Source organism: Neofelis nebulosa, chromosome 1 (genome assembly GCF_028018385.1).
Source record: "Neofelis nebulosa isolate mNeoNeb1 chromosome 1, mNeoNeb1.pri, whole genome shotgun sequence".
Classification (NCBI taxonomy): Eukaryota; Metazoa; Chordata; class Mammalia; order Carnivora; family Felidae; genus Neofelis; species Neofelis nebulosa.
This window is the reverse complement of record NC_080782.1, coordinates 116,307,028-116,321,324: the sequence shown is the minus strand read 5'-3', so window position 1 is coordinate 116,321,324 and position 14,297 is coordinate 116,307,028. Positions and strand designations below refer to the sequence as shown.

General features: G+C 38.9%; 1 protein-coding gene across 3 annotated transcripts in view; it reads right to left on the bottom strand.

The window, feature by feature from the left end:
- Nucleotides 1–14,065, bottom strand: part of PLPP1 (phospholipid phosphatase 1) — a 90,082-nt gene extending 76,017 nt beyond the window's left edge. Inside the window, exon 1 of one of the 3 annotated variants that reach the window (XM_058732504.1) lies at nt 13,926–14,065. In XM_058732504.1, the coding sequence (XP_058588487.1) occupies nt 13,926–13,983 (58 nt within the window). In that variant the 5' untranslated portion in view covers nt 13,984–14,065. Of the gene's footprint in view, nt 1–13,709; nt 13,854–13,925 lie in introns of those variants that run through there. The other 2 variants (XM_058732496.1, XM_058732507.1) reach the window with 2 other exon arrangements.
- Between the last annotated feature and the right edge of the window lie 232 nt (nt 14,066–14,297).

Genomic DNA, 14,297 nt, shown 5'->3' with positions numbered 1-14,297 from the left:
AATTCAATGCTTTTAAATGTATGTTTTAAATTATTAGGTAACAAAAAAATAAGCTCTTAAATAGTACTCAATTTTGTCAAGATTTTCTTATAACTTTGTCCATGTTACCTTAATTCTGGTGCCATACTTCTAATTGATGTTGAGTTTCCATGGCTGTAGGGTAGATGAAACTCCTTACCTGTCCAATGGGTCCCAACACCCCACATAGTAATCATCAGGCAGCCAGCTACAGCTACACAGTAACACTCAGGTGTTACCATTCCAATCATTAATCAGCTAATGAACTGCAAGACTAGTACTGAGAAAAACTGAAAATCTTAGAAAATGTAATTACTCTATTTCAAGGAACATCTCTCACCTGTTTATTATTCTGCAGGTCAACGGAATACAGCATAGCACAGGCCGATTACAATGTTAGAAGAGATTCCCTTGGTGTGTTAGATCTTTGCCAAAAGAATCTGACAGACTTTACTGAAGACAAACTACTACTGATACAATAATCTGTTATTCAGCAGACTACATTAAAATCGTAGTTTCTTTCCTTTTTTAATTAAATAGTAGGTGAACACTAATCTCCACCTTTTTTAAAAAATAAAAATCCCTTCATTAAAATTTCAGTCTGACCAAATTATATTTTACAATGGCTTTTCAAGGTAGCACATGTTCCCATTTGTCACAGTATGACTAAGGCAAGAATAACGAACTAGTTCCAGGATTTCATGAGCCAACTGGTCACTGATAAAGTTGTGTACCTAAGTGTGGCAAAAGAGGAAACGAGGCGGGGTGGTCTACATTATTTTGTATCAGTGCCTATCACTACTTCCTAAACACTTCAGTTTTCAGCTTTTTCCTACTTTCTGCTGACAATAACACTCACCCATTCTTCACCAGACTAGACTTATAATTAATCTCCTACAGGTCTGCTGCAGTTGCTCAAAATACCCCCTCGTATACTACGTGCTCTCTGTCTTCCTACCCTGAGTCCACTGGTGTCAAATGCTGTTAATATATTCTGCAGCAACTGACTCTTCTTAATCAGCACGGTTTGCTTACCACTGTGATCCTGAGAGATAGGCAAGGCAGACAATATTCTCATTAGAAATTACACATAAATAAATGAAGCAGCCCATGAGATCTTGCCCATGTGATCAGAAAGAATAGCAGAAGCAAAACCAGAATCTGACTTCCAAACCAACTGCCTTCACTGCTAGATCATACTCTAAAGTATTTAAATAAAGTTACAAAAACAAATTGCCACTCACGACAAAACCTCCACTATATCAAATCCTAAGCAAGGGGGAAGGCCCACTTAAAAACCTATCTCCATAAAAGGTAATTTACTTACTTGTAATTAGATTTGGTTCATAATTAGACTACATTCAATGACAGCACTTAAACTCTCACTCATACTGTGAGACATAAAGTTAGTATTAATTTAGATATCCAACACTAGCTATAAAGTTGAATATTACCCATAACCTGCCTAGCAAGTTTTGATAACATCACAGTTTAAGAAACCTTTTCCCAACTGAGCCATTGAGTTAGAAACAATACATATTTGGAAAGGAGTCCATTTAAAATTCCTTTCTCTTATCCATGCCATTTGAAAAAAAAAAAAAAAAAAAGTAAAATACAATAAACATCACTTGCTTCTGCTACACTGCCTAACTATGCTAGGTATATTTTCCCAATCAAATTACGATGTCATTTGAAAAACTGTGTTTTTTTTAAAAACAGGTTTTTTTAAATTTTACTTACTTATTTTTGAGGGGGGATTTAATAATTAACAAGCTATTTTCTGTTCTTCACACATTAGTATGAAAACTACCTTTGTCCTTCTGATGACAGCTGTGCATGTTGACTGAAAACTCGTGAGCTTTTTTTTAAGTTTTTTTTTTATTTTTTCATTTTTTTTAGCTTATTTACTTTGAGAAAGAGTGTGAATCGGCGAAGGGCAGAGAGAGAAGGAAATAGAGAATCCCAAACAGGCTCAATGCTATCAGCACAGAGCCTGACTCAGGGCTCAAACTCACAAACCATGAGATCAGGAAATCAAGAGTCCGACGTTTAACCAACTGAGACACCCAGGTGCCCCAAAAACATAGTTTTTAAGTTAAATATCATAAAAGTATGACTTTTAATTACATTTGGTCATATATTTAACAAACTGTCTCTCTGAAGAAGGCTACTACCTAAAGTTAGGGCTATCTCAGAACACTGCAGATGGGTGTGATCACTATATATATATATACCTATTTCTTAAACTCTGGAAAGAAGAAAATACAAAATCTTATTGATGAAAATAAGTTATGATGAGAACTGGTTATGTTTAGCTCCTTCAACCTCAAGTTGGGTCTTGATAAGTTTATATTTAACAAATAAAACCTTCATGTTTCAGGAAATGGGTACTAAGAGGAGTTAGGACTATCCAAACCATGCTCTTACTAGTTCACACATCTATTCTATTACACTGTTCTCTCTCCAGCCACATTCATTTGGGTACCTTGCCTATGAGTTGTGGGAATATTGCTCACCTAGAAGCAAAATCAGAAGATCTTTGTGAGCTGATTCCACAGAGAAATAGGTTAGAAGTAATAAAAACATTTCCCAAAGTGATCTGGGCACTAAAAACTGAAATACAAACCAGTTTCCAATGTTAATTCATTTAAACTGAAACTAGGGGCGCCTGGGTGGCTCAGTCAGTTAAGCATCTGGCTTTGGCTCAGGTCATGATCTCACAGTTCATGAGTTTGAGCCCCAAGTCAGGCTCTGAGCCTGGAGCCTACTTCAGATTCTGTGTCTCCCTCTCCTTCGGGCCCTCCCCTGCTCATTCTCTGTCTCTCTCTGTCTTTCAAAAACAAATAATCGTTAAGAAAAAAAAAATTTTAACTGAAACTAGAACACTAAATAATGTTGCAAAAGAAGAGTCACCAGCACATGATATCAAATTTAAATAACAGACTGGGTCACTGGTACCAAAGTGGTTTTTAGTTTAATAATGATAACAGCAGCACAGGCCAGGACTATGCTTAACACTTCACTGTGCTAAACACTTCATATACATTGTCTCATACATTATCTCAGCTAATTTCACAGCACTATGAAAAATGCCCTATTAGCATCATCTTTTTCCTCATTAGATGACAAAACTCATAGAGGTGAAGTGACCTGCCCAGTGTCATACAGTTATTAATAGATGGGTCTAGAATTCAAATCCTGGAAGAGTAGCTGACTCAAGTGTATTGCCTATTCATTCATGTAACAAATACTTGAATGCCCACCATGTGCCACACACCTTCTGAACACCCACCTCCTGTGTCTTTATCCAGCAACACAAACGGGGCCTGAACTTTCCACAGGAATTATTTACAGAATTTAGAACTAGACAAAAGTAATGTGCCCAAAGGTGCACATTATTTATGCTGGAAACTAAAAGCAACCGTTTAAGAAGAAATCATTTTGAAATACAGATAGACTTCATTAAAATACCAACCAATATCCATTTACAAGCCTTTGCATATCTCTTCAGTGTAGAGACCCTGTCTTACTCTTAGTAACCTCAGAGCTAGGAAATATCAGGCATTCAACTTACTATACAGTATTGTCACTGTTTCTTATGAGTCTGTCTTCCACAGTAAACGAGAGCTATTTGAGAACCAAGGCTTTTGTTTACTTTTTTCACCCATTTTTGTATTCCAATGCTGTGACATAAAGTAAGGCTAAAACCTCAGAGCTTTATGATGATTGCCTGAGCTTATGTAAGAAATTTACAAAAGATTCGTTTAGGCATTCAATGAATAATGTTTTTCTTCTCTTTTCCTCATTTACCCCTCAAGCGCCTAGGCAGTCAACCCATATCTCTTACTGCTGATGTAAATGTACCAACAGGCAAGGCAGAACCTCACTTAACAAGCTGCCAATTAACTCAAGAGCTCATCTAGGACACATTTCCTATATGTCATTTTCCTGGGCACCCCACCCCGAAAAAGACTCAGGAAACATTTCCAAACAGTGACAAATGAGAACTAAACCATGAGATTCTAACTATATCTGCTATAATGAGTTCCCAAAGGTGACTCTGAACTCTACACACATGACTCCCATGAAATATAGTGAAGACCAAAAGTCTTCCTTTCCTGTATAGAAATGCCAACAACAATGCTACCTGAAAAAAAAGTCTGTGGGTATGTTACTTAACAGGGCTAATTCAAGGATGATATGCTGTCTCGGCAAACTCTTAGTAGTAATTAGGAATTTGAGTTATGAAAAATTAAAGTGCCTCCTTTGGGTAGCAGGCACATGCTCAAAATATCATTAAGTAGAAATGGATTCTGAAGTCACATCATATAGAATTAAGACAGTCATAAAACAGTTAGGCTACCTAAAAATAATCATTGTTTTTACAATCAACTAATCTCCTAAACCTCTCCTTTGTCAATTTCTCCATTTATTAGTACCTTTCTTAAATATTGACCAATTTGCATTCAAAAGTTATAATCCTTAAAAATCCATTTCCCAATTCCCAATTATATCACTTCTTGGCTGGGTTCCATTGGGAGAGTTTCCCAAATATTCTAGGCCTCAGTTCTATCACCTACAGAATATAGATGACCAAACTACCCTCCCTGAGCAAGTTGTTAAGAGACCTTACAGGCCACACAGGGCCTAGTAATCACTAAACAAATGTCAGTTATTATTATTATCCACTTTGACATTTAGAAGTTGGTTACAAAATTCACTATTAAGAATACCATGGAGAGGGGTCTGCGTGGCTCAGTCAGTTAAGCACCAGATTCTTGATTTTGGCTCTGGTCATGATCTCATGGTCCTGGGATCAAGTTCCAAGTGAGGCTCTGCAGTGGGTATGGAGCCTGCTTAAGATTCCCTCATTCTCTCTCCCTCTGCTCCTCCCCCACTCATGTTCTCTCTCCCTTTCTCCAAAAGAAAGAAAGAGAAGAGAAGAGAAGAGAAGAGAAGAGAAGAGAAGAGAAGAGAAGAGAAGAGAAGAGAAGAGAAAAAAGAAATTGGAGCACCTGGGTGGCTCAGTCAGTTAAGTGTCCGACTTCAGCTCAGGTCATGATCTCATGGTCCGTGGGTTCGAGCCCTGCATCAGACTCTGCTGACAGCTCAGAGCCTGGAGCCTGCTTCTGCTTCTGTGTCTCCCTCTCTCTCTGCCCTTAACCCACTCGCATTCTGTTTCTGTCTCTCTTAAAAATAAACAAAAAAATTTTTTTTAATACAAAAATTTAAAAAAGAAATGAAAGAATACCATGGATGCATACTATATTCCAGTCACACTGGCCTCTTTCCTGTTACAAAATGCTCTTCACCATTTGGCCCTCAACACTTGCTCTTCCCTGTGCCTGGAATCATCTGGAATCATCTTCTTCAAGTTCCTCCATACCCTCCTTATTTTCATCCTTAAATCTTAATTCAAGTATCACCTCCTCAGAGAAGCCTTCTTTGAGATTGCCACCCTCCACCGTCTGACACTCTTCTACCTTGTTTGAACTCTTTCATGCCATTTACAAACATCTGTAATTGTCTTAAATACTAGTTTAGAAATGTTATCTTTTTTACAATAATATTTATAGCTACTAACATTGTATTAAGCACATCTGTAATTGTCTTAAATATTAGTTTAGAAATGTTATCTTTTTTACAGTAATATTTATAGCTACTAACATTGTATTAAGCACATTATAGGTGCTTAATGAAGATAATGCAAAGTCAAATATTTAAAAAACTTAATACTGTTCTCACACACATCTATACACACACACACACACACATACACACACACAAATTTCACATTAATATACATCAAAAGAAACACCTGACTGAAAAAAGCAAGAGTAATGGAAAGAGCCCAAATGTCCATCGACTGACGAATGGATAAAAATGTGGATGTATATACAATGGAATATTACTCAACCATCAAAAAGAATAAAACCTTGCCATTTGCAACCATATGGATGGAACTAGAGTGTATTATGCTAAGCAGAAAAGTCAGTCAGAGAAAGACAAATACCGTATGATCTCACTCATATGTAGAATTTAAGAAACAAAACAGTTGAACATAAGGGAAGGAAAAATAAAATAAGATAAAAACAAAGAGTAAGGCAAAACAAAAGAGACTCTTAACTAGACAGAAGAAACTGTGGGTTGCTGGAGGAAAGGTGGATGGGAGGATGGGCTAAATGGGTGATAGGCATTAAGGAGGGCACTTGTGATGAGCAGTGGGTATGGTATTTAAGCGATAAATCACTAAATTCTACTCCTGAATTAATTTTTTTTTAATTTAAAGAATATAATAAATGAAAAAAATTAAAAAGATGGAGAGGAGGGTATGGAGAGGTATTACACAACAATTGTTTGTTGTCCATTTAACTGCAGAGAAGAATTCAAATAATAGAATTTGCACAAATGAGGATGTACAATGAAGGCCATTCACAAATTTTGAAAATATGAAGTTCACTTTTTATAGGGAATGACCATTTCCATGGCCTGGGCAATAAAAGTAGTGAAGGTGACTCAGAGTACAGATAACTCCATTTTCTTGATTAAGGTGAAATTCAGGACTTAGCATGGTATAAAGTTTTTTTATTTGTTTAATTACTCTCTACCACAGACCTATACAGATTAATTTCCACCACTGCTGGGATTACCACTACTTGGAGATCATATATGTGGCTTTTACACATGACTGATACAACACTACTATTTCTTTTTTTTTTTTTTTAATTTTTTTTTCTTTCAACGTTTTTTATTTATTTTTGGGACAGAGAGAGACAGAGCATGAACGGGGGAGGGGCAGAGAGAGAGGGAGACACAGAATCGGAAACAGGCTCCAGGCTCTGAGCCATCAGCCCAGAGCCTGACGCGGGGCTCGAACTCACGGACCACGAGATGGTGACCTGGCTGAAGTCGGACGCTTAACCGACTGCGCCACCCAGGCGCCCCACAACACTACTATTTCAATATGCTCTGTAAGCTTCAAAGACATTCAATGAGTATGCATCAGAAATGTTTCAAAGTTTGAGAGTGTTTTTGCCCCTAATACAAAACTAGCTGATGTTACTGCTATGAAAATAATTATGTTACAGTTAGTAGGATTACAGAAGATTGACTTTTTTTCACAAATGTATCATGCACATTAAGTGCAAGACACTGCTCTAAGCTCTTTACATACAACTCACTCAAGCTTCACAACAACCATATAAGGTAGGTACTTTTATTAGCAAAGAGAGGCACAAAGAAGAAAACTGCCCAAGGTCACACAGTTAGTAAATGGAGGAAGTGAAATGTAAACCTAAGCAATTTGGATCCAGAGATCATCGTTAGACTATGCTGCCTCTCTAATATTTTAAAGGATTAATTGTTTATAAAAAACAAGATATTTCCAATGTTAGACTAGTTTTAATTAAAAAACAAAACAGGGGCGCCTGGGTGGCGCAGTTGGTTAAGCGTCCGACTTCAGCCAGGTCACGATCTCACAGTCCGTGGGTTCGAGCCCCGCGTCAGGCTCTGGGCTGATGGCTCGGAGCCTGGAGCCTGTTTCCGATTCTGTGTCTCCCTCTCTCTCTGCCCCTCCCCAGTTCATGCTCTGTCTCTCTCTGTCCCAAAAATAAATAAAAAACGTTGAAAAAAAAAATTAAAAAACAAAACAAACAAAAAATTATAAGCCATCTAGGCTTTAAACCTAGACAGCAAGAAGGCTGAAGGGAAGAAGGAGAAAGCTACTTGTATCCACTGTTCATAATATCTGAATGGTGAATGCTTTTTAAAATGAAAATCAGACAAGACAGTGTCTATGTAATCCTTAACTAGCTTATTACAGAGACTGTGTATTTCCATCCCAAATGCTGAATTAAGCCACCCAAATTAGGAGGAAGCAGACAATTAACATTCCAAATTCCTTTCCATAAAATTGAAGCTATATTTTAACTGGTTCACTTAAAATCTGGGAGTTTAGTGACTTTCTTCCAAATTCTCTTTTTTACTAGGGTAAACAATAACAACTTAAACTTCAATTTCTTATCCAAGAGAATAAAAAAAAAAATCCCCCAAGCTGAGCATACATAGGAAACTTTCGTAGAGCTCAGCCAAAAATGACTAAACAAAAAAAGAGTAATCAAGATCCATAGCACGCCCCTGAGTTTCCAAAGGGATGTAATTCAAGGAGAATATAAATGAAGAATTTACATTTCATAAAATCTATAGAGAAGAACATTCTCTGAACATTTCCATACTTTATTCCAAGCAAGGTAAATTAAAGTTAAAATTCAACTGTATAAAACCAACTGGAGTCAAACAGTAGCAATTTCTTCCAGGTCTCTGCTTTTGTTCAAAACTGGCCTTTTAAAGGTAGAAAAACTCTTGCGGCAGGATTCCAGTCTAACAAAAGAATATGCCAGTTTAACAAATTTTTTATCATTTTTTGAGATTCTATCCCTCTCTCTGTAGCTGGGAATAGAAAAGTTATATGAAAAAAACACAAACCCAGTTACCTTTCATCAGAAGCAAAAGAGGTTTGCTTAATAAAAGTTAAAGGAAGTTCTGGGTGGCTCAAATGGTTAAGGGTGTGTCTCTTCATTTTAGCTCTGGTCATGAACTCACAATTTGTGGGTTCGAGCCCTACATAGGGCTCTGTGCTGACATCACCAAGTTGGCTTGGGATTCCCTCTCTCCCTATGTCCCACCCCCTGCATTCACTTACACAGGTGCACACTCTCTTCTCTAAAATAAATAAATAGGGGCTCCCAGGGCTCCATTGGCTAAGCATGTGACTTCATCTAGGTCATGACCTCAAAGTTCATGAGTTCGAGCTCTGCAATGGGCTCTGTGCAAACAGCTCAGAGCCTGGAGCCTGCTTCAGATTCTGTGTCTCCTCTCTCTCTCTGCCCACACCCCCGCCTGTGCTCTCTCTCTTTCTCTCAAAAATAAACATTTAAAAAAATAAAAATAAATTTAAAAAAACATTGTAAAAATAAATACAAGTTAACTGAGGTTGAAATGGCTAGTGATCAGGTAAGCATTTTGTCCTACTTATTTATTTTTATCTTCAGCATCCAACACGATGCCAGGCACCTAAGCAAACACATGTTCAAGAATGAATGAATGAATGAATGAATGTCAGGAGAAAAGGGAAGGCACAATATGCTGCAGACTATTTAGCAAGTGAAAATCTTTCACTAAATATTTAATTTTTTTTCCCCTTGAGAAAGGGGTCCAGAATGAGGGAAAGGAAAGGGAATCACTCTTCAGAGGTAATACTTAAGGTGCAGATGTCAGTATTACAGCAATGACATATGACATCAGTATTGAGATAATTACTAGGGAAGAATAAGTAACAGGGATTCCACAACCACCTACTATCATCAGCTGCCAGTTTTTTGCTGCCAGATTTTATTCTTAATCTATTGACTACGATTTGACATAATGATGATACCACATTTGGAGCATGGTAAGGAAACTATGACCAACCTTTCTTCCAAGAAAGCCAACACTGGAGCCCATGAGCTCCTGTCTGCACCTGCTATAATGGGCAGCTGTAACTGATGTTAGTGAAGAAAGGGAAGCTACTTCAGATCTGTTTTGGACATGGATGAATGTTATCAGTAGGGCCCAAGCAAAACAAACAAACAAACAAAAAAGCACATTCAAAAAAGGTATTCAACAGAATTTAATGAAGGAACCATCTTCAAAAGCAGAGGCAGGATTTAAGAAAAGCAGCAAGGGATGGTGGAAAACTCCCATGCCAGCAACATCAGGAAGCCATTATCATCACTAGGCCTAAAGGGGCAAGTAAGGGGTTACCAGAACCCAGAAAGATCTGTAACTGTGGCTGGCTGGCAGAAGAGGGCCATTTAACAGAAGCTGTGACCTACTCACAAAACACAGAACGGCTTTAGCAACACAAATCCAGCAGGAAGGAACTGGCTCTTCCAGGCCTCCTACTGACACACCACCAACCAAGGCAAACCAGAAACCATAAACCAAGAGGTCAGTTGATGTAACTCATAGAATTTGCTTCCCAGAGCACAGATAAAGGTGGGGAACAGATCTGGAGGGGCAAAAGGAGAATGTGGAGCACAAAAAGGTATTCTAAATGACTGCCACACAGCAAAACACAAGTATACAAAAAGTTTTTGCCAGTTCCTCCTAAATCTTTTAGACACCATGGAACCGTCTACAAAAAAGTCATAAATGTAGGGTACCTACTTGGGTTTCTACTGCCCTACATCAAGGTGGGCAAGAAAAAAAAGATTCTAAAAGTAATTCTAGGTAATTTTTGTCCCTTCTGTATCCCTAAGGATAAACAGACAAACCATTTATTTGCAATGGATCAGGTCTAAGACAAGTCCCTTCTCTGTACTCAAAGGGCACCTATTCCATACCACAATTATTACACTTATTAGGATGTACTATAAGCCGTTTATTTGTCCTTCATTAGACCCTGAACTCCTTTAGGGCAAGGATTGTCTTAATCAACTTTGAATCGCTAGCACCTAACATGCACCTGACAGAATCAGCCTTCAACCTATGTGCACAGAATCCATCAGTGGACTCAGCGTCCATAACTGGCAGCCTTATGCCACAGGGGATAAAATGTGGAATGACTCTCAGAAATTAAACACTAGTAAGTTTTATTCAGCACATCATTTAACACAATGAGCAAAAACATAGTTCCCTTCATACCAGCCTGCTATCATTTCCTATCCAGCAGCTTTTCTTGTGTGCTTAGATACTTACAGCCAGTCTTTTCTACAATGACAGAACTCATCATCAAAAGATCTAGAGAAAAATGGCAAGACTATGCTCCATTTCAAATACACATTATATCTCAAAATTCTGACTTTTTCTAAGAACTCACCAGATCCACCGAAGAAACTCAAGATTTGGTTTATGAGATGGAGGAATTCATGTTTTACATGATAAACATGACTGAGAGGTAGAAACACACACATCACATGTTTAATGATCACTTCAACAGACATCACACTCCATAAAATTATAAAGTAGTCATGTGACACAATCATGTTACATCATCAAATTAAAATGGATATACTGTATGATGTTGGGGTGGTCATTAACAGAACCTGGAACATATTCACATTATAATTATGAGTCACTTTCATATAACCCTGTATTTAAGAAGTGTTTAATCATCTTTTTGTTGGTATAGGCAACTCTTAACTGTATATACTCCACAGAAAAAGAATAAAGTTAATTCCAAATTGATAACCCTCTTCAAGCTACCATAATTTTAGTCTGTCAATCTCCTGCTGTCAGTAAAGTGAATAAAAGCCAAATTTAAAATAACCTTTAGACTCCAAGAGGTGAATTTGCTATAAAAATGTATTGCCTTCCAAAACCCAGTAGGAAAAACTTTTGTATCCCAGCACCTTCATTGCTGTTTGTAATGGAGAGTTGACATTGTTAAATTTAACGTCATCTTATCTACCAAATTAAAATAAATTAGTACTTCATTTTCTGTTTAGGGAAAGGGAATTTTGGGCTCATCATGAAAATCTTCTGAATTACTTTAAAAGAAACTTGAGCAATACAATAACAGATAAAACATGTTTCAATAGACCAGGTATCTTTTTCTAAAACATACTTAATCCCTAAGCCCCCAAAGCAAGTTTTTCCCAAAACCATTAAAAACACTTAAAATCAAAAACACAATTTCATCTTTTTGAAAGCCATCATAAATCCTGAAAATGTCAGGTCAATAAAATTATAGCAATAAAACTGTTCTTATTACCTCTACAGTACAATTATGTGATCTTTGCATCATGTTGAAAACACAGACCAGAAGAACTTATAATTTATAAAACTGTACTACAAATGGGTTCTCCATTTTAGATGAATTTAAAAACACAGAAACAAAACACAGATCTACCATATGACTGTGTATATTAATATTAACTTTGGTTAACTTAAAGCAGTATAAGGTTTCACTTATCCTAGTACAGTGCTTGGCCCACAGAAAAAAACATGACATTTGTTTTACAAATTATTAACTCTCACAAGGGAGAAGAGGAAATAGATATATAATTCTGAGAGTACACAATTTGTGGCAATGGCAGGTAATATCCAATATATTAGAATTATCAAAACTACTTGTGACCAAACATTTTCCTCTCCCTTCACTAAAATATATGTGACATTTAACAATGCCCTAGTGACACTGTGCTTTAGCACATTTTAAAATTTAACATCTTACCAGAGGAGAGGTAGGTAGTGAGATCAGTGAAACAAGTGAAAGGAATTAAGAGTACATTTATCATGATGAGCACGGAGAAATATATGGAATTGTTCAATCACTATATTGTACACCTGAAACTAATATAACACTGTATGTTAATTACACTGGAATTAAAAGAAAAAAAAAGAAAAATCTAAAACTGCAATAAAATTTAATGTCTTTACCAAAGGCAAATTTTTCATAGTAAATAAATTTCAATATATTTAATGTAGTTATTAGTATGTTTTGACATTTGAAGAATTTGTTCTCCAAAGGGGTCGGGGAGGAAAAAAAAAGAAAGAGAGAAAGAATTACTTCTGTTTCTATAAAAAATAGTGTTCCAAAATTCTGTTTCTCTTTTCTGAACTTCAAAAATTCACTGTGGAGCTCTAAAAGAGCTCTCAGTCAACAATAAAAATATTTCATAAATAATACAGGGATTTTACCTCAAAAAAGAGGAAAGAGAATTTATAAGAATTCAGGAAGACTGCAGCCGCCTAAATCGTCAGGTTTGAGGCAGGAAAAGTGGAATACTGGATTCAAATCGGGGGATATTTCCTATCGGTGAAAGCCATTATGCACACCTGCACCAAGGATGCCACAGTCAAGGGATCTCCAACACTGAGGTGTTGCCAGTACCATTACTTTGATACCTGACTCTGGCTACCCAAACCTCGAGCAGGTCTTCTTGCTTTTTTGTTTGTTTGTTTGTTTGTTTGTTTTCCCCCACAACGTCTAAATAGCTCTCAACAGATTACCTTACACACAATACATATTAAAAAGGTGAAAGTTATTCCTTCCAATTCTTTATCCAGATGCCTATCCCTTATCCAGATGACTTCAATTCTTTCTTGTCAAAAGCAAGGAGCAATTGGGAACCTGAAGCCCCAGAAATGAACTCTTCCATTAGGAAGCCAACGCCAGAATTGCTGCAGCCAAAGAATGTGTAGTGCTCCTTGTGGGCTGTCACAGGAGATGGAAAGCTACACCATGGCAAGGTCTGTACAGAGAAGGAAACAGCAGGTCTGGAGCACGCGCGCATACACAACCAAACAGCCAGTTTCTTCAGATCCATAGGCAGAAATTTGGCATCCTCACACCTACTTGCAACCTGACAATTTACAACCTGGTAACACCTTCTAATTAGGAAGGTTCTAGTCTTTTATAGACGAAAAATTAAACTGCTTCCCACAAGTAAGATAAACCAGGCGGAGCGCCTATTACTGAGAATACCCAGTGAATCAAACCTCCAGTGTCTCTACAGATCCTGACGTGCCAGTGACCGGGCTTCCCTACAGCAGAGAGGGGAGGAGCCCACCCGGCTCTGCTGGAAGTGGAACGGGAAACAGAGGACAGGAGCAAGGGACGGAGCGCAGAGACGTGAACAGCGTCCAAGCAGGGCTAGGCTCAGCACACCGGCGGGCGACAGACAAGACAGTGGGAGCCACACACGGACCGAGGTGCAGGCTGCAAAGCGGGATCCCCGGGCTGCGGAAGCCGTCCCCCGAGTCTCGCCCCGCAAAGGTGCGCGCGTCAGAAACACACACCCGCCCCCACGCCCGTGGGCAATTCTCGGCGAGTCCCCTCCCAGAAGACACACGCCCGTACCCACCGGGGCACCCCACCCCGGGCTCGCACGCACACGCCCCTCAGGCCGGCGGCGCGTACGTACCCAACAATACGCAGAGCACATCAAGGGCCACGTACGGCAGCCGCGTCTTGTCAAACATGGTCTCGGTCCCAACGGCCCGCAGCGCGCGGTAGATGAGGCACACGATTTACGACACGGGGCCAGTGGGTGGCGACGACCCCGAGCTACGGCTCCTCCCGGCGCGGGTAGAGCAGCTGAGGGCGGAATAGGTCCGGGCGGCGCTCTGGCGGCCAGCAATGGCGCCCGGGACCCCTGCCCTCGCAGCTCTCACCCGCCGAGACGCTCGCGTGCCAGCTGGGGCTGCTCCCTGGTCTCAGGCCCTCTTCGGTAGGCCCTGGCCTGCCCTGGCAGATTGCTGTCCGGATCCCGGCACCCTTTCCAACAGGCGGAGCG